Consider the following 24189-nt stretch of genomic DNA (forward strand, 5'->3'; position numbering starts at 1 on the left):
AGCAGCATTTCTTGAACGCTCGTGACGGCGGCTTCTTACAGTTATCAGATCGGATAAATAAACTCTCAGTTCAAGCACGCTTGCTTGATGTGAAATCCCATCTGAAAAGGCAAACATGTTTTCAAATGTCAAACGAAGAAGATGAAAATTCAAAATATGATGATGTTGATGTAGTTAGTCAGCCCTGTACAGTCGAATTGACATCAGATCCAGAAATCGTTCGGCAGCTGCTATTATCCTCTCTTGCCAGTTTAATGGGAAGCATGTGTGACTGTGAAGCACCTGTTGTTGCTTTGCACAGAGCTAAGAAAGCTGAGAGGCGTGACGATGCAGCAGCATTAATGCAGACAAGCCCGCAGATGGATCCACAGTTTGTTTCCATTATCAGTGTTTGTTGGAAGTGTGGAACGAATCCCGTTTTCTGACTGTGCTGAGCGGAAACTGGCTGCTAGGCCCTCTGCCGTTCACAGAATCTCAGATTGATGGAGCCTCAGGTTTCAAACCGATGAAGGCCTCTCACTTTTTAGTAAATGAAACGTTCGTCACTGTGTGCAAGCAAATAATGGGAGGACACAATATGAAAATGACTGGTGAAAAAAACCACTAGAAGCAAAATCTTGATGCAGTTTGGGGCATTTAACCTGAAACTTTATCCAGAGATTCTTGAACATTAGTTTTAAGTCATAAAATGTTTGATAGACGATTTTCCTACTTTCCATAAATGGATTATTCTTTTTCTCTATAGGTCCTCTGTAATTTGGAGGCGGAACACTGCACTATAGAAAAATAACATAAATTTCTTTGGGATGAAAAAGCATTTTTGGTCATTAAAATGTGAAAATTCAAGTTGTACTCATAAGGTGTAATTGCCTAAGTCAGTCCCATAAACCAAAGTAGTTGAGTCCTTCATTATTATTTTATGAGTTACGTTCACCAAGACTGGAACGTGAGTTAAAAAAACTAACTCAAAAAGCATAAAATATGAAAATATTGAGTTTAAGTGCTCAAATTTCCTGAAGTTTTTTGCCTTAAAATGAAAAATATTTTAAAAATACATTGAAACAGACCCAACTGAGATTATTTTTAATGTGATTTACTTAATTTTATGGAAGTGTGTCATGTTCGTAAAAAAAAATATTTGAACAAAAATCACAGAAAACATTTGAACAAAGATCACCCATTAAAAACTGATTGTCTTAAGTTGAATGCAATACACTTCCGTTACTTTGAAATGATTGGATTTTTAATTTTCTACTCAAAAACTTTGTTGCATCTCAATTTCCTTCTTTTTTGGTAAATCACTAGAGATCTTCTACAGTTAGAGGTTCAGGGATACAAACGTTTGCAGAGTTCAGTCATTTTCATTCACAAATTGTAAGAAAAACGATGAAAATGTCAATTTCACACATGTAATCCTTGCTCGTTTTTGAAATTTTCTCCAAGATTAACTTTAAAAATGAACTTTTATGTGGAGTTTACATTTTTAATAATCCATTTTCATAAAAATAATAAAAAAGACTTTTTTTGCAGTGCAGTTATTTGTGTTAAAATTGTCACGAGTTTCATTGCTGCAACAGAAAATCATCATGAAGTTTTTACACTCTTCATTTGATCCAATGCCAGGAACAGAAATCTCCAAATGCAGCAAGTTTTTGTTTAAAATTTACAACTTTTGCGGAAAATTTGTGTTTCCATTCAGAGAAAGTGAGAGGCGCAGACCTTCAGTCTGCCTCGGCTCATCAGGTCTCCATTTTCCAAGCTTGACTGGAGACACAATAAGGACAAGGCCATAAAACATGGAGTCCAACAGATGCTCACCAAAGACAATTCCAGTCCATTATGGAGCCTCTTAAAGAGTTGGCTAACCCCCTTTCACCTCAGTCCATACACCCTTCTCTGGGTATTGTCTGCTGCTGAGGATGATGATGGAGTTATGGCTCAGAAGGCTTTCGTCCTGGTAAAGCTGTGTCACTTCTTTTTAACGGGAACGCCTGCTTCCACAAACGCAGATGTTCTCTGTTCGGTCACAGATGTGTCCATCCCCGCTCGTTTCTGCAGAAGCTTTTCCTTGCCATTTAATTTATAGGCAATAATTTATAAGTCTGAAGAACTTGGCTTGAGAGGAGAACCTAAACTTATGGTCTGAACTTTGATAAACAAAAACAAAAAAAAGAAACTTGAATTTGGATCTTTCTTAGGGTGTTTCCAATAACTGTAATGAAGTAATATTTTTAAGGTTAAATATTTTTTTGTCTATAAATTTATTGTAATAAATAACGTCAGCCCAAGTTTAAAGTTGACATTTCCCACACTAGCAGATCATTTCTTCTGAAATTCTGGAACCACTTACTGAGAGAACATCAGCTTTGAGCTTCATCGTCTATTTAGCAAATATACAAATTTAATACCAAACTTCATTCCTGCACATTTCACCGCAGACCATCATCCTCGCTTGGGCAGGATTGTTTACCTCTGCTCATAAATCACCAGCTTCTTCTAATTGGATCTTGGAATAATTCCTTTGTGGTTCTTTGGTTGTGATTCAGCTCGCTGGAAGGCCCTCGATGGTGCTTCTGCAGAAGTTCCTAATGATGTCAGTGTTCATACAGAACCTCTTCAGCTTTTTCAGGAAGCAGAGTCTTTGTCGGGCTTTCTTTACGACAAAACCTCAGTGATAGGTACACAGAGGAATTTGAAGTTGCTGACATTGCTCCACCTCTGTGCTGTGGGCATTGAGGCTGGTTTGTGCAACGTCTCCTAAAGTCCACTCAGTGGAAAATACCTGATCCAGGTGATCAGCTGGAGGCAGTACAGGGATAACTACAAATCAAGAATCTTTGAAGGAGCAAAGTTGGACACTCCCCATACCTGAGATGACCCCAAACAACCTGAATACAGTGATGGCACCTCTGATAAAGAATCCACTGGTTATGCAGGTTTGACTATAATCCTATGGAATAACGTTCATCTTCATCATCCTCATCATCATTTATTTATTTATAAAGCACCTTCCACCACCAGCCAAGGAGGCCCAAAGTTCTGTACACATGGAGAACAAAACTTAAAACAATTCAAAGCATAAAACCAAATTTAGCATCGTAGAGACATAAATACAAAAAATAAAAAGCATAAAAGCAATAGATTCAAACCAGGGCTAGGCTGATGCTAAAATGGAGCAACAATTCTTTTTAAAACTCTGCAAGAGCGTCGCCTCTCCAATTGCCGGTGCAACTGATTCCATAGTTTAGGAGCCACCACAGCAAACGCACAGCCCCCCCCCGAACGTCACGTTTGGTTCTGGGAACCGTTAACACAAGCTGGTCAGTGGAACGTTAGGACTTTAGGTGGTAGTATCTTAAAAGCAGACTGATCAGGTAAGAAGATGCTGTACCTATACCAGGGACTTAAAAGTGAGGACCAGGGGCCTCATTTATAAAACTTTGCGTAGGATTTGCGTCAGAAGTGGCGTACGGATGAAACATAGGACGTGCGTACGCACAGAAATATTGGGATTTATAAAACCGTGCGCACGCACATCCTACGCATCTTTCCCTTAATAAATCAGAACCGATTCTAAATGCAGCGCAGCTTTTGCGGCTTCATGACACGCCCATAGTTGCCCATAAATAGTCCGTGAAACGCCCACAAATGAATATTCATTGATTGCGAAATCATGGCAAACACAGAGGGGAAATCAAAAAAACGTAACTTCACTCAATGTGAAGTAGAAGTTATCGTTGGCGAGGTGGAATAGAGGAGAAAAGTGTTGTTTGGAGGGCACAGTGTGGGCATTACTAATGCCAAAAAGGCACGTGAGTGGCAAACGGTGGCAGACGCCGTAAATGCTGTAGCCTCACAACCTTGGAGCGTGGCCGAAATAAAAAAGAAATGGTCCGACATCAAAGTCGAGGCGAAAAAACGTCTGGCGCTGCATCGCCAGAGTGTGTCTGCCACGGGTGGGGGGACACCGGAGCTGACCCCTCTTGATGAGAGACTGGCGGCAATAATTGGGTAATCCCTTAGTGGAGTGGTGACTGAGGCGCAGGGGGACACCGACGCGCCAGATGCACCGGGTGACACCCCCCCAAAACCCCGCAGAGGTCCAACAGGACGGCTCGAGGAAGTCGGAACCGGCTCATAAGCCACTCGTCCTCGTTTGCCAGCAAGTCTTCTTGCTGTCTAAAGATGCGTTCACTCCGAATTCTTCCATTTGCCACATCTTCTAAGAGCGCAAGATCAGCCATTGTGCGTCATTACGCATTGTGATGGGGCATTTTATTTCCCTCCATTTAATTACATCTGACAAGCTACAGATGTCGGGAATAATCGACGTGGAAATGGGAAATTGTTCAGCGCAAATGTAATTTCTTGTTGCTTTGTGAATGGTTGAGACATACGCCATACATTGTTTTATCAAAAATAAAACATACTAAAGGCATATGCATGGATACCATAATTCCATAGCTTATGAAGAAATGTTTTACTATGAAAACAACTTTCCCCAGTGGACAATTAATATGTCCGTCTGTCTGTCTGTCTAATTGCACCTATATCTGCTCCGCCAGACGGACACATTAACGAGAATATCAGTTTTGTACATTATTTCGTTCTGTTAACTATATTATTTATGAGGATGAATTGCACAATATGCCAATATTGCAGAACATATTTCATATTATTTCTGCACATAAGTGTTCATTTGAATTTCTGTTATAATTTTCATTTGATTTTTTTGTTTGTTTCACTGCTGATCGATCAAACGGGTGTTGGTGTAGGCTGTTAATTGTAAGACTTGCTTTGTGAAGTCTTCATGTTATTTATGAGAGGCAGTATTGTCATTTTCACTTTCACGTGTTTCTACCATCTGCCGACGGTGTCGCCGTTTCTCATTTCACCCGTTTTTGTGCGTACGCCTGGGTCAGAGCTTGCGTGAAGGACCGCACATTTTCCCGTCAAGTTTGCTTTTTATAAATCTCAATTATTGCGTAGAGAGTGGCGTACGCCTTCTTTTGTGCGTACGCAACGTTTATAAATGAGGCCCCAGAACTTTCTGCTGCACATGTTTTTTGACAGGAAATGACCCCTGACCTCTTCTTAGCAGAGGAGGGACACCAAGTGCTCTAAAAGGGACAGAGTAAACAACCGTGGAAATGAAATTTAAGATTTGTGCAAGTAAATAGGAATCAACGGGGTTTTAATCGTAGAGCTGCACTAAAACCCAAGATTAGTTTGATTAAGAGCAGCATGGACAACTCTGTTTTCCCTTTAAAATGTTCCATCAACAAAGCATATATGAGCAATCCTCCAAAAACGGTGAGAAATGGGTAAAGAAGTTAAAAAGGATTCCAAACATCTGTGGAACATCCTGCCCCATGGTGAGGAGAGGGAAGGAAGACAAAGACCTTCAGCTGCAGGAAATCCCTCATTATGATTCTGTGATGTGTTTTTCTGTCAGCAGAATTTTCCCTCCAGCCTGACTCCTAATTCCACAAAATTAAGAAGAATGCTGAGCACACATGAGGACATTTGGAAAAACGTTTTTTTGCCAAAATTCCCCCTTAAGAGACTGACATGATTTAGAGAAGCCAAAAGTAAGAAGAGACAAAAAAATGGAAGGCTAGAGTTTATTTTTCCATCTAAAAAACTCAGAGGAAATGGATTTCAGCAATGTACAGGGCAGAAAGTGCTGACTCTGTAAATGTGGTGAAACCACAGACAGGCCTGGTAGACTGATTCTGTTCTAGCATAGATGCTGCAGCTGAATGATTTCACTGCAGCATCTTTGCACAAAGACATTTGAAATATTTAATCATTTTTTTGGTTTTACTTTGAAATCATAAAAAAAAAAAATCAGCAGAGATCATTATCGGCTTTAAAGTCAAATTTGGCATTATTTTATATGAGAAAAATAAACAAAAAAAGAAAACAAAAGTATGTTTTATTTTTGGGATTCTTTTGCAACAAACCCATCTCTAAATCTGTTTGTGATCCAGTACCAGGCTGTTATTAGAGGCGGTTTTTCCCGCCGTGTCATTTCAGCTCTTTAATGACACAGCACAGCGGCTGTTGTTGCTCTGATTTCCAAACCGGACCCAGTGGTCACTGTAAACACTGCCCGGTGTGAGCAGGTTGATCATTTTGAACATTTTAATGATGTCTCAGAATTTATAATGTCTCCACTTTTAGATGCATTCATGGCCCCTCTTTAAAAAGTTTAGACAAGTTTGCAAACTGAGCAGGTGATTGTAATGATTTAAACCACTGAAATAAGATAAAAAAAACAAACAAACGACTGCAGTGGAGTGGTCAACCATTGACAGGAATATCACAGGCTTGGTTCCTGCCTTGTCTAACAATGTGCCAAAATGCCTTTGGGCAAGGCACTGAACCTCATGTTGCTCCTGTTGGTTACAGGTTGGCACCAGTATGTGAATGCATGTGTGCACAGATGAATGGGACTGTGACTGTAAAGCGCTTTTGGCCTTCAAGAAGCTAGAAAAGCGTTATATAAGTAAACAGCATTTACACAAAATGATGTGGGCGTATTATTACGTTGGATATAAATATTCGTCTGCACATCTATAGTGGCTATTTGTTGGAGCGAGTTAAAGTCCCACTCTAAGCGTTCCCAATGGTCTTTTTATTAGGATTACTCAGTTTTTAGCCTATCTTGGCTAATTGGCTAAAAAAAAGTTGTAGTCTAAGAGTTTCTGCAGAGCGACATACTGATGTCTACGGAGCCCCTGACCTGACATGGATAGAAAAAATGTTTTTCCTACGAAATATTAATTCACGTGATAAGTCATTCAAAAACACGGATATGAGCAATGCTTGCATTTAAAGGCGGATACCTTCACATTTCTGTCTGTGTATATCTCATTACAATGCATTGAAGACACGAGATTGGAGTTATTTATTTTTAAAAGCTCTTCAAAAGCATCGGTAATCACGTCTCCATGTCTGGGTTCATTCACATCCTGGTATGCTCTCCGTCCTGCCGCTAAAGCTGATAATTCCGTGTCTCTGTGACCCTCATTAATTCAAGAGGGGAAAAATAAAACCAAGAATCAAACTAGGGGATCTATTCATTATTGTCTCATTGATAACACGTGAAATATCATAAGATTTAGGCGGTCCTAGCTGGATGCTTCCTCATCCCGCAGTGGCCTCCATCTGTCATCCAGACAGCCGCCCGGCGTAGCGATCACATCGCTATAGTCAACGGAAACGCTGATGATGTAATGGCAAAATATATTTTATAATTCCTTCAAACCAGGTATCTTATTTACAATAAAGAAGTAACCGAAAGCATTTAAGTATATCACCTCTAGGTTTTAATTGGGACTATTTGGGTGGAGCAAGCCTGCTCTCACTTCCTGTCATCCATCAATTCAATTCAATTTTATCTTTATAGCCCATTCACAACAATAGTCGTCTCAATGGGCTTCGTCCATTGAAACAACTGCTGACATTGAGTCCATTGAGCATCCATCATGCTCTCCCACTAGCTTACAGCTCCTCAGACCCCAAAAGTAAAATTAGCAGTACATCAAAAATGATGAGCAATATCATAGTATTGGTATTAATAACATCCAGCTGTACAGTTTATATCCAGATTCCATCTGAGACGCACATGGATCTATTTGTCTGCAAGTGGATGCATCGGAATGGAGCAGAGCAGGGAGGTTCCTTTTTTTCAATCTCACAACTAACTATTTCAAAGCTGCATTTTTTGGTCTGCTCCTGATTCACAATGATTTGAATGAAGACACAATTTTCTATGTGTCTATCATCAGAAAAATGCCACAAGAACATGTTAAAGCACAAATAACTAATCATTTTCATTGGAGTAGGTGTTTCAATTTAGTGTAACTGCAAATAAAGTATAATAAAATCTGAGTGAAAACAGATTTTAATGAAAATACATTGTAGGTTTGGCTAAATTTTGTTATTATAAGTCTATCCGCTTAAGATACAAGATGTTTGTCCTTATATGAATGAAATAAAGACCTGGACTTTGTTGCAGCCAGCTGCATTCTTTGCATAATTGTTGTGAAGGAGGGAGGAAGGAAGGAAAGGGGAGGAAACTGCGCTGACAGAGGAGCGGCTGCAGATCCAGACTGCGTAAAGTTAACAGACAAAAGGGAGGAAGCATGATTACGCTTTCAAATCTGAACACATTTCTATTTTCCTGTAACCATTTTTGTTTGTTAGTAAACAAACAAGTATTGTGTTGATGCCGTCAGATTTTTTTGTTTTGTTCTTAAGGGGCGTTTTTTCCTCTTTAAAGTTTTTTTTTTCATGCCACGTTCGTTTGAGATTACGCATGTGACGGGCTGACCTCAGCCATCCTCCTCCTCCTCGCAGTCCCCCGCAGCCGTCAGCCTGACAGCAGGCCAAACTGCAAACTTCCGAAACTTTCCCGTGTCTTGTCTCTTGTTCTGTGTCAGTCGTGTTTCCCGCGGCCTTGGCTGCCTCCGTGCCCCGCGAAGCCCCGCCGGCCCACCCCGGCATGCGCGGCCGACGCCGGAGGAATGGCATCGGCGGTGTTTGAGGGCACGTCGCTGGTCAACATGTTCGTGCGGGACTGCTGGGTGAACGGCATCCGCAGACTCATCATCAGCCAGCGCGGGGAGGAAGAGGACTTCTTCGAGATCAGGACCGAGTGGTCGGACAGGAACATCCTATACTTGCATCGCAGTTACGCTGACCTGGGGCGGCTGTTCCGGAGGCTGCTGGAGTCCTTCCCCGAGGACGGAGGGGAGCTGTCCAGAAGCCCGCTGATAGAAGGTCGGTTTTGTGACTCTGACAGGAAAAGATGACTCCACAGATCACCAACAATATTTTGGAGGGACTTTTCCCATCTGTCAGGGTCGTAGCTGCGCTCATGGATGAAAGGGCCACTTTAAAATTACATTACATTTTCTTTGTAATGCAAAAAATATTCTGTTATAATTTAAAGTAAACTGCAATGGCACAAGGATTCAGGACAAATGGACCACTGAAAAGAGGAATCAGCAGAACTGTGTGGGAGGGGCTGAGATACCAGCATCAGTACTTACTTTATATAACAGTATAGTTCTATAGCCTGTACTCGAATCAATAATGGTAGTTAAAGCAGTAAAAGCAGTAACCTAATGAGCAAAAAAAAAAAAAAAAAAAAATACATAAACACTTAAGCATGTTGATCATAAAAAGTTGCATCAAATGTAGTAAAAAAAAAAGATGAAACATTGATTCAGCGGTTTGTGGCTTCTGTCAGAATGAAACGACATTTTCAGATGCCTGTCTGCAAACTCCCTCCAAAGTTTCTATACATTAATGTGCACAATCAATATGCGCGAGTTTGACTTGGATTCTGTTCATCTTTACATGTTTGCTGTGATAACTCAATTATATTAAATCATACATTTAATATGTTTAAAAGGGAGCAGATAATTATAAGAATTGTGTTCTTCAATTCTGCTCCCTTCTGATCATGAAAATGTTCAATATTTAAGAGAAATATGTAAACATTTGAACATCAATTTTCATGAAAGGAACAAATAAATAAATGAAATGAAATGAAAAATACATCACATTGAAAGCAACCAATTTAAAAATGCCTATACCTGGATTAATGTTAGGTAATTTTAGTGAATGAAAGCTAATATCAGAATATTTAAGAGAGGAAAGTAAAACCATGTTGTTGTCACATTTTATACTTAACTTTCCAAACTTTTAAAAAGTACAATGAAAATTTTTTAGAAAAAATAATAAAACTCCTATAAAACTGTGGTTGCAGTTTATTCCCGAGTATTTTAGATTTTTCCGCCAGCAAAATAAAACAAAAACACAAAAATGCGATTGCTGCATTCAAAGGAACTGCTTCATTTTTTACTCAGGATTTTATTGTATTTTTTTTTTAATCTAGTAGAACAAGGGAAACATCTTATGGGGAAAACAAATAAGCAAAATCAATGAGACTGAACTCTGGATCACAGTTTGTTCAAACAAGTCAATAATTCACAAAATGCCCTTTGGGATGTCACATCAGCAGGGCCGTCGCACATCTGCTGGTCATGAGGCGATGACATGATGGTTCAACTGTCAATACTTTTCCAATTCATTCATTCATTCATGAATCAATGAATCATTTCATCAATTCATTCACCAAATGGATGTTAGTTTGCCCTTTCCTTAAACTTCTTAAGGAGGTCATAGTCCAGATGTACGGAAAGTAGTTCTCTTGAAAATCACCAAGAAATGGAAAACCACTTTGAGACCAGATTGTTTTAATGTAAAAGATTTTTTGATGGGAAAATTCATGGTTTAATACATCTGGTAAAATGTTTTTTCTCCTTGTAACTTAGATATTTGCTCACTTTTCCATTAACGTCACATAATTTATTGAAAGTGGCCTAGAGGGATCATGTCATTAGTGGTTTTAAATAAATAAATAAAAAGCAGCAGGTAGAATCATCCATTTGTGGCATTCAGGTGGACAGAAACATACTTTAATTAAAAATAAATAAAATTAGGAGTTCATGAGCAGCATCAAATAACCTAATCCCATCAAACGCTGCAAACCACAGAAAATAACAGAGAGACATGGCAGAATCAGTAGAAACTGAAAAAACACTTGATTTTATACTGACCAAGAAAACGAGTCAATTGGGAGCAGCTGAGGTGATTACCTGAAACCAGGTGTTCCAGATAAGCATGACAATCACTGGGAAACAGCTGAAAGGAACAGTTCACCCAAATGCAGAATTGGTTTCATTGGAAAATGTTGGCAATAAAGAAACATGGTGGGATTTTTTTAAATGTTGGATTTAAAAATTAAGGGTTAAAATAGCAATTTTATTAGTAAATATTAAATTATGTTCTTGTTTCTCATAAGATTTTTAAATGGATACATAGAATGACATTATCAGTCCCCCAAGGGCAAATCTGCAATTAAAAGTCTTGCTTATAATTTTAGTTTTTCTTCATTTTTATATATTTTATCAAAAAAAAAAAAATTGTTTTATGGTTTGAATATGCAAACTGTAGGGGGTCTAAGTGTTTGAGCACTGACGATATCATCTCCTCATTGAAATTATTGTCGATGGTTTTCATAGATATGAGGACGATGGGACTGAAGTCATCTATTTAACTGGGATTTTTAGGAAATTACACCAGTATTAGGTAAAATGCCATTTTTTACATCATATTGACAGTGGAAAAATATGATTTTGCTTGGTTAAAGGACAAGTTTTTTGAGCTCAAATTCAAATCTACATTGTTTGTTTGAGAAACTACAAATTAAACAAGAAGAATGTTTTTGTTAACTAAAGGTTGACAGTGTTAAAGGGCAAATTTAAATGGTAACCAGTTCAAGAAACAAATAAAGATACAGTATAAAGGAGAACACAAGTATTTGAGATTTTGAAGATGCTTGCATGTGAAAGTGAGGTTGTATTTCTCAAACAAATATGGATTTGTATTTAAAAAAATAACAGGTTTCCTGTAAATATTTACATTAAACCAGCAAAACCACAGGGTTATCACCTGTGTTTGTTGGTTTATAAGCAAATGTTTGATAAAAAAGATCAAATACATCAAGGAAAAGTAAAAATATGTTTTTAAAAAATCCAAATATAATTGTATAAAAAAGCTTCTACAACATAAATTCATGTGTTTTTTTCTAAACATAAATATTTGTTTAGTGTCTAAACACAAGACACTTTTTATAGTGTCATTTTCAGTCATACAAACCGGAACCCATGAGACCATTGGGCCTTATTAAGGATCAAATTATTTCTCACTTGTCCGTTTAAATGGAGGTTATGTCCTAAAAGAGCTGTTCATTACAGATCTCATGTGTTTGGATCTTGTCACATAGTTGGTTAGTGACATCAGGACGAGTGAACAGGAGGGTTTTTCACAGCTTTGTTTCTCTGTGTCTTGGCATATCCAAAGATTTGGAAGAGCTCCCAGTTTGTCCCAAAGTTTCCTCCTTGCTTTCCTTTTGTCTGTACAAATGGAGACATCCCTTTTGTGGTGGTTGGAAAGCTTTACTTCCTCTGTAGGCCCAGAAATAGCTGTCAGAGTTGTTGACAGCTCTCTGCCAGCGTGGTGCGCTGGGAAGAGACTTTTCAGATCTCATGACTGACTTTTCACTTCTTTATTCTGCCTGGGTAAGCGGCGCAAGCGTACTGAAAAGTGGGCGAAGCAGACTTTACAGCTCCTGCAGACACTTTAACCTTTTAGCTGACAGATCATAAGCATTCATACTAATAATAGTTCCTTATACTGACGGGAAAAAGTCTTCTAGCGTTTTTTGCTTCAGTGTCTTAACTCCAATCTCCTGTTGCTGTGCTGCTCCTAGGCAACAACAAAGACATACGGGGCATTTAGGACTGATGTCATGATGAGAAAGAGAGTCAGAGGGTGACTTGGAGGCGGGTGGACTTTCCATATTTAGCTTCACTGGTCTGTGAAAGCCTCATAACACTCATCTTCCATGTGATCCCAGAGTACATGCAGCCTGGTTGTAATTGTTCACGTAAGCACGATATCATCAAGGAATGCAGGCAGACCTCTTCCCATCAACCTACGCACTACAATTAACTTATTCTTTATATAAGCTTTTCATTTGATATACCTCTGAGTGTTGGGATGTAACAGGAAAAGTTCAGTCTATTGGGAGTTTAGCCTTTTAGATAGAAACTACGACCTGTCTGTTCATTAAAGTGACCTATGTATGCTGTGACCGACTGGCGGCCTGTCCAGGGTGTTCCCCGCCTTCGCCCAACAGTAGCCAGGACAGGCTCTGGTAACCCCGTGACCTTGAGATGGATATAGCTGTTGAGAAAATAGTTGAATCTGTGCTACTGTTCACAACTAAGGTTGTAGATTTCGGATTTTAGGAGGTTTTGTGTCATGATAAACAAAACTATTTGGCATAACTGTAGCTCAATGTCCATATCAGTTGCGCGACAGGATCTGTACAGGAATCATTTGCAGTCGTTCACATATCTGGACAGCGTAGGACAGGATCAATTTTCCAAAGCTATAACTTGAGGCCCAAATTGTTTTCATAGACAAAAAAGAGGCAGTTTTACGATGACTTGGTGGTTATGGTGATGACACAGCAGATGTACAGCAGCTTAGATGCATATTAGCCAAAATTGCGGCGTGTCAGTTGTTGAGAGATTCCGTGACATGCGGCCGCCTTTAGCTTATCAGATTAATGCAGAAGACGGCAGTGAAAAGTAGCTCTTGCAACATTGTTTTAGATTTGGAGTTTGAGGAACACAGAGCCCCGTTTAACTCGTTGTTTACTCGTCAGGTAATGGAGAACCTCAGAGACACGATGGTAATTGGTAATTTGTTGGTATCATCTGTATTGGAAAATCTTCTCCTGTTTAAATCCTAGACAGAGTGTAATTTTTTCTTGAAGATAGTTAAGAGGACAGGAAAAAGTATTTTAAAACAGACTGGTTCACACTCAAAAACGAACATAAAAACCTTTAAGGGTGTTTCATGATCAATACTACATGACGGCAGGAGAAAAATGCGTCTACTCCAGATATGTACTTTTACAAGAAAATGGATGCATTGTCATAAAAAGATTTCTGGATGCTTAAGCCTTAGTCATGTGCACCAGTAAGGGGGTTGACCCATACTGGTACTGCGGGTATTTGGGTTGCCTGGGCCCGTGGAGGGTCGTAGATTGGCGTGGCCATATCTTAAAGTGAGTCCAGGTTTGTCTTGCAGTCCACCTTAAGGGACGCCATGAAAAATGGAATGTACCTTTGTTGCGTGAGTGGCAAGTGTATCATGAAGGGTTCTTAAGAAAAATGGAAGTTGCACACACTTATGACACACGGGTGATGTTGTCGTTCATTGATCTTACACCACACTCTAGTCGATAGTACGGTGTGAGTACTGACTCCTTACTGACCGAGCACAAATGAGGTGTGGCATTTGTGCACAGTGCTATAGAAGTGCCTGTAGGGCGCCTGTAGGGCTACAGGTGCCTACTTATCACACAAACAACACTTACAGGCTCCTTGCGCAGTTGACAGGGTTTGGGGGGAGGAAACATCTGGACACATGTGCCTCACCTATCTTACTCTTACTTACCCTCATGTTTAAGTAAGTGTCACAATATCCGTAGAAACAAATTTGCAGAAACATTTTTAATGAACAGTCTTTGACCTTAATATTGCATGCGGGCCACCTGCATGCCCAGTGCAAGTTTGCCCTTTTTTTAGATTGCAGACCTATAAGTATTCACCCGTAAGGGCAGTTATGACTATGGTTTATTAAAGTGTGCTGTTTTTTGGTTTTGTTTAGGAAGTGATAGCATCCTCTACTTTTTCTTTTTTTCCTGTCCAAAGCTTTTAACTGAGTCAGTACTCTCATGTGACGTCAAAATTCCGCCAACTTTACTGTCCAGGGAGTTGTCACCCTGAGGGAAACACTCGAAGCTAACAAGTCCTCTGAAACATGCACAGAATGCACATTTCAATACTTTTCCATAGTTTTAAAACTGTTCAAGGTCTTACCTGTTACATTGTGTGTGGCAACTGCTAGCAGGCACTCATAGTTTGATTCCTATTATTTTCTGCTTGATGTGTCCACATGTGTTTTCTTTATTTGGGTTGGCTTGTTGCTCTTACAAGTCAAATTGCTTAGAGATGTTAAGGTTGTGGGGCTTAGTTTGAATCAATGATCTACTCTAAATACATTGTACATTACAGTTAAAAATTGTAATGTACACTCGGTGTGATCTGAAATTGGGTTATACAGAAGATGCTAAAATGAAAGATGTAAAGATGTACGGAGAGGCTGTAGGAAGCCTTATCTATCTGATGACGTGTACTCGACCGGACCTAAGTTTTGTGGTAACCAGATAATCACAATATTTATGTAAGTCAGCAAAAGCCCTGTGGTTCAACAGAGGTTAAGACATCTCAGAAGAACTGCAACTGTGTTTTAGGAGAAACAACAGTGAGAAGCTCAGTCCAGTAGTCCATAGTGATGCAGACTGGACAGGTGACTCTACCTACAGATGCAGCTCTGGGAGGTTTTGTGTGAGCCTTAATAAAACATTTATGGGGTTTTCAGACTGATCACATTAGGTTTGCTTAAAGGGAACCAGTATTTGTTTCCCCCAATAATCCAGAACAAATTTTCAGTCTGAACACACCCAATCCCTCTCTGACCCATCTTTTGAGGTTGTCTCAGTTTTTTTTCCAATCGGACTGAGCTCCAGTTTGCGCTTAGATTCCTCCTTCTGAATAGACTCCATGCTCGGAGTGGAACAACTGGACCAAAATGGCCACCGTAGCCAGGCATTACAATGTAAATAGAGAAGGAAAGAAGCAACTGGGACGATGAGATACGGCAACTCATTGAAATGTGGTCAGATGAATGCACGTTTATTAAAAAAACTTTAAACGTGATACACATTGCTTCTCACACTGTTTTCCCGACAATCTATATGCTACAAACATTTATCAGTGTCTCCTCAGTAACCGCCTTGCAGGATGCGTCCACCGTACTAAAGTAAAAAGTGTTGTACCTGAGGTTTATACAGACGGTCAAATGAAATTTAAAGTTTGAATACGGTAAGTGAACTATCCCGTCAAGGATTGCAAAGCTCAGGACTTCCATTATTCTTTCTATCATTCCTTTGCCCCACCCTTGCAATTCCTGGCCAATTGCGGAAGAGATCTTTAATCACACAGTTTTGTTTACAAGCTTTGGTTCAGAGCAGAAATGTCCCGCTGAAGCCAGTCTGAATACAGACAAAAGTAGGTTCATGGCTCGATCCGGACCAAGTTAAGCGGAATCGGATTGGACCAACAGACTTTTCCAGTCTGAGTACATCCTTAGCTCCTAGGACTAACCAAGGACCAGCTTACAGCAGCTTTGTCTACCTATGAAGCAGAATGTGTGACTTTAGCCTTTGGGATGCAAAAGTGCATTGATTCCGCGTAACTATAGGAACCATTAGATCATTACAACGACATGTGTATGATGAATATATAAGGAGAATTTGAGAAAAATCACATTTAACCAAAAACCCTCTGAGTCCTCAAAGGTACGTAGATGTTAAATATTACGTTTTGAAATTGAGGAGGATGTGTGATCCAACTTCATACATGACACCAAAAAGTTGAAGTTCTTTTGAGAAGCCAATCTCACGATTTTTATTGTTTAAAGCTCTAAGTGTTTCTAAGAATGTGTATCAACCCCCACATCTACACCGCAAACTGTGTTTAATTCATCAAAACAACAATTGTTTAAAAAAAGAACATTATTATGACTTTTGCGAAGACAATACAGCACCCAGAAAAAATGCTGCCCTGCCTCGCTCTAAATCAATGTGTTTACAGCAACTCCCCCCTGAGAAGCAGCCAACTGCTGGCAACACCAGCCACCCCGTTGATGCCAGAATCCCTGATTTGTTATCCTCTGTTCTCTCAGTTACATACTCGTCTTATTTTTTTACTTCGAAGTGGGTAAAAACATTTCCTTTGTCATAAGTACCAAATGTTGTTAAATTTGTGCTAAAACAACACAAAATGCATTTTGGATAAAAGACTTGATGTAAATATCTCTTAAATGTTAACTAGTTTGACCGTCACAAGATTCCGAAAACAATTAGGAGTTGGAAAATTGGTTGATTTGATAAAATCCTGTCTTGTTTACCTTAAGTTTTTCAAAGTGTAAATATTTTTGATTTATTTGCAGGGCTAGTCAAAATCAAAGAAGCACACGACATTGAGGAAAAGCTGAATGAGGTGGAGAGACTGCTGAAGAACGCCATCAATATGCCGTGCAAGGTGACTTGATTTAATCAAAACTTCATCACAGCAGGAACATACACATAAATAAATATACATGTATATGTAAAACTTCTTTAATGGACCAACTATATATATATATATATATATATATATATATATATGTATATATGCTGTATCTATCTATCTATCTATCTATCTATCTATCTATCTATCTATCTATCTATCTATCTATCTATCTATCTATCTATCTATCTATCTATCTATCTATCTATCTATCTATCTGTCTGTCTGTCTGTCTGTCTGTCTGTCTGTCTGTCTGTCTGTCTGTCTGTCTGTCTGTCTGTCTGTCTGTCTGTCTGTCTGTCTGTCTGTCTGTCTGTCTGTCTGTCTGTCTGTCTGTCTGTCTGTCTGTCTGTCTGTCCGTCTATATATATATTTATATATATAATGATTTTCATTGTTCAATATAAATATAACTATTATTACATATCAATGTAAAATCACAAAATCGTAGCTTTCTGTTTTTTCTCTCAACCTTGATTTATTTTATTCATCATTATCACTGTTCTTTTTTTTAATATTATTGTTATTTTCCTTGTTGTTGTTGTTGTAATATACTAAGCTTCTGCCTTCTCCTTTTCAAACATGTTTTGTATTGTTGTTTTATTCTTATTGTTGTTGTAGTTATTATTGTTATCATCAATAAGTTTGCATTTTATACATTTTTCTCCAATTATTAACACGTTTCAAACATTTTTTTTAAAGGCTTTTATTTAGAGCAAAAATGCACAAAAAACAGAAGAAAGTCTGGTTAGATTGCATGTCGTAAACGTTTAGCAGCATCTGTGTTTACAGGCACATGTGGAAGAAAAGTAGTGATATGTACTCTAAAGCCTTTCTATCTACTACAGTATTCCAGGTCAGAGGTGATGCTGACTTTCTTTGAACGATCGCCGCTGGACCAGGTGCTGAGGAATGACAAAGTCCACAGAATCCAGCCCTGCTTTCAGAGTCCCATCAAGATATCAGGTACTTGTTCTTGTGTAGCAAACAGATGGACTTCCTGTTCTCGATGACTTTACCAAAACGTGACTGTGCACTTTGCAGAAATCATGCGCTCCAACGGCTTTTGTCTGGCCAACACCGAAACGATAGTATTTGATCACAGCGTCCCTGATGAGAAAGAAAGACCGTCATCCACAGACTCTGTAGAACACACGTACGTATGACGAAGTTTGATCTGCCTCTGGTCTCAGTCATGAAGGTTGTCATGTTCTTGTTTAACTCAGAAAATAAGACTGGGAAGTAAATTGCAAGCAAAGCAAGTTTAGGGCCTTTCTTCTGGAAATCAGAGGATTTCCTTCTTAGCTGGAGAGTTACTAAGTGAAACGGTCCTTAAGTGAGACCCTCCATTTCCAGCATAAAGCACAGGAAGCATGTCCGTGGACCTCTTCCTTCCTCTGCTGTGTGTAGGAAGGAAAAGAGGAACCCCTTCCTCCTGATCCTTCAGACAGAAAACATTTGACATTCCTTTCATGGGACTCCAGCTTTTGTCAGCACAGCTCTACAGTCTAGCATCGATGTTAATCTTGATTTATTTTTTCAGGTATGAAGACGGCACAGAGCTTTTGCCGTTAGATGAAGAAGAATTGGTCAATGAGGACACAGAAGCGTATGTCACCAACCTGTCCTACTACCACCTGGTCCCCTTTGAGACCGACATCCTGGAGTGAAAGCTGGAAAAGACTTAAGGAAATCTGCTCGAACGGACGGAACTATGCGATGCTGCTGCTGCTTTTTCTTGCAGCCTCCTAAGGTTTTTTTTTTATGTGCACCAAAACAACAATGGAATGCAATAATACCATCTCTTCATTTACTCTGTGTTTTCACCAAAGACTTTTTTATTCGGTGAGTTTGCCAGGAATTCCTTGGGAACCTGTGGTTAGGAGAATCGCTCCAGACGAGGGAAGGAGGACTCATCAGCTGCGCTTTTAGAGACAAGTTTCAGTTATTGGACCATCACTTTAGCATCACATGATTAACCCTTTTTTGATCAAGTGTTTCTTTTTTTTTTTGGGCTGATTACGGATGTGTTTGCTGAGTTGCTTCTGCAGACCACATCCTGAACTGTTTCCCTCCCTGCAGAAAAAAACGTGTTTGTCTTCCGACTTTGTGGTGCACTTTATACCAGCATTCAGTTTCAGACTGTGTACCAGCCTTAAAGTCCCACTTTGTCCATTTATTGATCTATTTTCAAAGTGTTTCTAGTGGTTTTTTACTTATGATGATGCCGTTTTTAGCAAAAATCCAAAAACCTGTGTCGTTTTCGAAGACATAATTTCTTCAAAGTGGCAGCAGTTCTTTAGAAATTCACCTCTGAGTTGTGGGCAGGACAACTCAGAGTCTTAAGTCTCATTTTCCTTCATCCCTTTGTTTACACTCTTTCCTGCTATCTTACAGCCCCTCACACCCCCAACCTAACTTTAGTGGTGCAACAAAAATTGCGAGCAATATCAGCGCTTTCCATCCGTACAGATGGAGCCAGATTCCAGCTCAGATGAGGAAAGCGAAGAAATTCATGGATCTATTTATCTGCAATGGATGCATCAGTAACTTGTGGCCCACCTAGCATGTTTTTTACATCACAACTAAGCTCTTTTTTCAATGGCATTCAACAATTTGAATAAAATATACTCATAAATGCATATTTACGCTTATTTTTCTTAATATATGTCCTCCATCATTGGCAAAATGCTGCAGGAACCTGTTAAAAACACCAAAAACACAGTGGGTTTAAATTCTTTGTATTTGGCATGTAAATGCTACAAAAACCACATTTTATCAAGTAAACGTGTCTGATTTACAATCAAAAAATTTGTTTTTGACACAATGAGATAATGGAAAGGATCTTACTGGGGTTATATGTGTTTTTTTAACATTAAGTTTAACTTTTTATTTGTAATTAGCAAAAAGAAAATCTTCCAAAGCAATCATATTATTAGTTAGAAATTTTGTTTAATATAATTGAGAACTTTTGCTGTGAAACTAATGGGAACTTTTACAACACATGTGGTGAACAAAACCATCTTTAAACGTAAAAAAATAACCTATATTTAATATATAAGCTGTAGTTTTTTACGCTAACTAGAGTATTATTTATGTCGTTTATGGTCTTTCTGCCTCACTTGGTTATTTGAACAAATATACCGCTTGTTTTTCCAGATGAATGAAACAATGCTTTTAAGTTTTATAACTTAATGCCATAGATTAAAGTTAAGTTAGATTTGATTCTAATCTAACTGTAACAACCCTCTTGATAAATAATAGGGTTGAAACCATTTCCAGCTGAGGAGTGACAAAATGTGGAATGAAAAGCTCTGTTTTATGTTTGTGCTGAGGTCATTCTGGTCCAAAAAGATGTCATGAGTGGGATCAGAGCAACAAATCCCCTCTTTATCTGAAAAAGACAAATGACTTTGCTGTACTACTAAATTGCCTGAAAAAAAGCAAACGCTTGATTTGAAATGAAGGCCTGCATGTATGCAATGCAAGTGTTTGAAACACATGTTTGTGTAGGGCTGACTGTTGTTGTTGGGTGAGTTTTGTCTTCTCAGAAGGTCTTTCAAATGTAGGCTAACAGCTTGAGTCCAGGTCCCTACTCCGCTGGATAAAAAGGCATTCAGTGCTTCACAAACTTGGCCTGTGAGCCTTCGGCGCGCCTCCAAATGGGTCTATTTAGCAGCACAGTCATGATCACTATGCACACCGTGAGAAAGTCCCGCTCTTTCACTCTTTTTTTTTGGGTCAGTTAGACGTATTTTGTTTATATTTTGTTGGTGAAAATGAATAAAGAATTATGAGAAAAAACTAGATTTTATTCTGTCATTCAGCAAACTATAATAATAAAAAAGACTTTTGAGCACAAAATCTTGTGGAAAAGTAGCTCCTCAGAATTAAAACCAATGATTTAATTGTAAATCTGCTTATAAACCTTATTTTTATTAAAAAACAAAACATAAGAAACAGTTGGATCTTGTAGACCCTTGTCTGTCTTACACCTCTTTTATGAACTGTTGGATTTATTTAACTACATGTCTGTAAATTATATTCATTCTGGTACTTAACCAGTTCGTTGTTAAATGTATAGTACATATCAATAGATGCCCTATTGTGCCAGCTGCAGCGCTTTGAGGCTCTCAAGAGCACAGAAAGCCTGACATAATAGAAAATAATATTTGAGTAACGTTTTATTTGTCATTTTAACTGTCAAGTCTTTAAAAATGTTTATTGCTTTGTATAAGTGAGGATTAGCTGATGGCAAAAATGAAGGAGTGTTTGATGCAAGGTGATGCTTCATAAAATAAACGATTTGTTTTGCAATAAAAAGTGTGTTTCAGATGTTTTATCTAGAGATGTACAATTTCAGAAAAACAGAACAAAAATATGAGACTTTGGTCAAATGTTGGAATCTGTTGAATATATTATATATCTAATAATAATATGTATGAATATTAGAACTTTATTGGAGGAATATTTTTTTACACACTTCTCACTAATATTCTGGCAAAGTTAAATAGGATTTTTCTAAAACTACATTTAATTCCAGTCAGATTATGTTGAGTAAAACATTTACAGTAGTAACTTGGACCAGTTTACCAAGCTGGATGTGGAGTTTTGTTTAAGAGTGACACCTTGTGGTCAATATTGTTGTTTAACACGAGAGGAAGTCCCCTGACTTCCCCCAAAAACATCCTTCATAGGTTCATTTGTGACTCTCAGTTGTCTCTTAGGTTTGAATGTGAATGTGTGGTAGACTGTCTGTGGGACCCTTTAATGGATGGGTGAAGGGTGCACCCCACTTTCACTGGATAGGCTCCAGCAACCCTTGAAACCAAATGGGAAAAAGCAGGTTCAGAAAATGTTTTATATGTGAAATTAGATTAGATTATAAACTCAAGAACTTTGAAAAGAATTTTGTTATGTTGTAAGGAGAATATTGATAGAACTAAAAGTCAGAAATGTATTCTAGAATGACAAATTTACAGTATTTATTGGATATGTATCTAATGATATTACTATGTACTGTTTATGGACAGTACACAGCTTTTGCTTTTCTTTATGTCAAAATTAATGTGAATTATAATTCTTTTACATGTTTCAAAGAAACCTCAAAAATGAAATATACCTCTACAGTATTTAAATGTACTGCAAACCCATAACAAATGATAAAAAAATGACATATGAATGCGTTCGTGTGTTATGGTATAATGTTAGAGAGAAAATGCATTTATAGAATCCTAAAATATATATGCTGTTTTGTAAAAGTAAGATTTTGCTATTTTTCCATTTCAATGTAAAAACAAAAACACTAGACCTTTTTTTTTAAGGTCTGTATATGTTTTTGAATCTTTGCTTACAAGTAAATATGCTATTAAACCAATGCTCAAACATCAATCCATAATGTTTTTTCCATTTATTTAATTCAAACGTCTTATAAAAATGTCACAAGAACAGGCAGAATCAGAAGGAAATCATTGGTAATGCAGGCAGAGTGGCACAAACACTGAGTGAGGCTCAGTGAAATGCTTAAGTCTACTGTGAGAGATTGCAAACGAGTCAGGAGTGTGGCATCCAGGAAGTGTGCGCTGGCGTTGCTGGGAGATGTAGTGCACTCATTACTTTGGAGCTCTGTCCCGCCGGTGACCAGAGGGCGAGACAGAGCTCTGACTTCTGACAAAAAAACAACAATAGATAAATGTATACACTCGCTGACAACAATAGTCATTGAGTCATTCAACTTAAGAACTTAAGACCAATATAGATATAAGCATGTTTGAAAATGAGATAGGCAGAAGCTGTAGCTTCTTTAAACCCACTCCTTTAATGTCCATTCAACTTTGTCACCAAAAAACTAACAAAAAACGAAAATACACAATATTGTGTATATGTGTTAGCTCACCTTTGTACTTATAGTTTGCATGATTGAATGAATGAAAGATTTCACACTAGTTGGTTTAAAGGCATAGGTATGCGTTCGTGAACACTATCTGTTTTGTGTACATGTTGACATGTGAACATTTTTTGCAGCTAGCAAGTGTGTTAAAAGTATTTGAGTGTGTGTGAACAGGCCCCGCCCTTTTTGTACTACATTTGAACCATACCGTAATGATAAACAACCAGTAAACCTGTCTGCTCTATGCTGCTTCATGTTCTTACCCCCCCCCCCCTCTCACTATCACCCCCCCCCCTCTCTAACATCCCTCCCTCTTCTTCCCTTCTTTCCTTTTCCGTCCGGTCCAACACCAAAGATTTTCAATCATGGTTGAAATTAATAAAGTTTGGCCTCAATCACAAAAGGGGTTTATTCAGTCATACCTTTGGTTTGTCTGAAGATTAATAACCCCTCTTGTTAAAGTAAAATATGTCCAACACAAGAGGCCCTCAGCTCTCATCTGCCTGCCTAGCTGTTGGACAGGACAAGTAAAAAAAAAAAGAAAAAAAAGAAAAAAAAAAGAAAATACACAATATTTCGTTAATATTATTATCCGTATGAAGATTAGACAGTCGTCAGCATATCACATCATAATAAATAATAATGAATAAATACCCAGGCATTCATTTCAATCATCATTTGGCTCAGATACCAACAACAATCGTTGACCACATAGCTATTATCTATTGAGTGATTTTAAGTAAAGATTAAAAATAATTATTTTGTATTTATTTTTTAAACTGACAAATGTTTGGACATTGCTTTTATCCACAAATCTACGGTTTTACTAGGTTTGCGTCATGCAAACTCTTTTAAATGTTGTTCTAAGTTTAACTGTTTTAATGTTCAGTCTTCTGATTTACCTGTATCCTTTCAAAAACATTTTTCTATAATTGTTTAAAAAAAAAGAAAATAGATAGATAATTACAAAGTTTTAGTAGGCAACCTGTCAAGCACATATGAACAATTACAAAAATATTTGGAATATTTAAAAAGAATCTGAGCTATTTAAAAAAAAAAAAAAAGAATTAAAAAGCGTTTATGGTATTTAGATTTTTTTTAAATTTAGCTCTTGTCCTCGTGAACGTCTTCTGAACGCTGCGTCAACCTGCGCATGCGCAGAGAGAAGAAGTGCAGCGGCTGTATTTCCTGCTTCTTCCCACACGAAGCAATGGCACAAGAGAAAGCTTCTGTGATCCTTAGAGGTACGTTCGCTTTTTGTTTCACGCACTCCTAACATTCAACTGTGGGCATGCATCGTAAAATCAGCTCCAAACGGCCCTTAAAAGCTGATTTCGGGCGCCAAGCGGGCACGGTTAGCTGAAGCGGCAGCTTTAGCCGAGGATGCTTCAGTCATGAGGAGGACCCTGATTGACAAACGCGACCTTTCCTTTCTGCTGCTTCTTCCTG

At 38.3% G+C, this 24189-nt stretch overlaps 2 protein-coding genes across 2 annotated transcripts in view; both read left to right on the forward strand.

Moving 5' to 3' along the window:
- The first annotated feature begins 8062 nt into the window (after positions 1 to 8062).
- pxdc1b (PX domain containing 1b) lies at positions 8063 to 21173 on the forward strand. The gene is made up of 5 exons (XM_004081159.5): positions 8063 to 8790; positions 16732 to 16823; positions 17699 to 17816; positions 17895 to 18006; positions 18394 to 21173. Exons 1-5 carry the CDS (start codon positions 8535 to 8537, stop codon positions 18518 to 18520), a joined length of 705 nt encoding a protein of 234 aa, XP_004081207.1. The 5' UTR covers positions 8063 to 8534; the 3' UTR covers positions 18521 to 21173.
- A 2671-nt stretch (positions 21174 to 23844) lies between these two features.
- The window catches only part of tmx3b (thioredoxin related transmembrane protein 3b), a 42420-nt gene continuing 42075 nt past the window's right edge, over positions 23845 to 24189 (forward strand). Inside the window, exon 1 of the mRNA XM_004081160.5 lies at positions 23845 to 23984. Coding sequence (XP_004081208.2) covers positions 23894 to 23984 — 91 coding nt within the window. The 5' untranslated portion in view covers positions 23845 to 23893. The remainder of the gene's footprint in view (positions 23985 to 24189) is intronic.

Source organism: Oryzias latipes, chromosome 20 (genome assembly GCF_053564925.1).
Source record: "Oryzias latipes strain Hd-rR chromosome 20, Olatipes_Hd-rR_3.1".
In the NCBI taxonomy this organism is placed as follows: domain Eukaryota; kingdom Metazoa; phylum Chordata; class Actinopteri; order Beloniformes; family Adrianichthyidae; genus Oryzias; species Oryzias latipes.

Coding starts and splice junctions, on each gene's coding strand:
- pxdc1b (XM_004081159.5), top strand. CDS start 8,535: ATGGCATCGGCGGTGTTTGAGGGCACGTCGCTGGTCAACATGTTCGTG. Junction 8,791..16,731: donor CAGAAGCCCGCTGATAGAAG/GTCGGTTTTGTG, acceptor ATTTATTTGCAG/GGCTAGTCAAAATCAAAGAA. Junction 16,824..17,698: donor CCATCAATATGCCGTGCAAG/GTGACTTGATTT, acceptor TATCTACTACAG/TATTCCAGGTCAGAGGTGAT.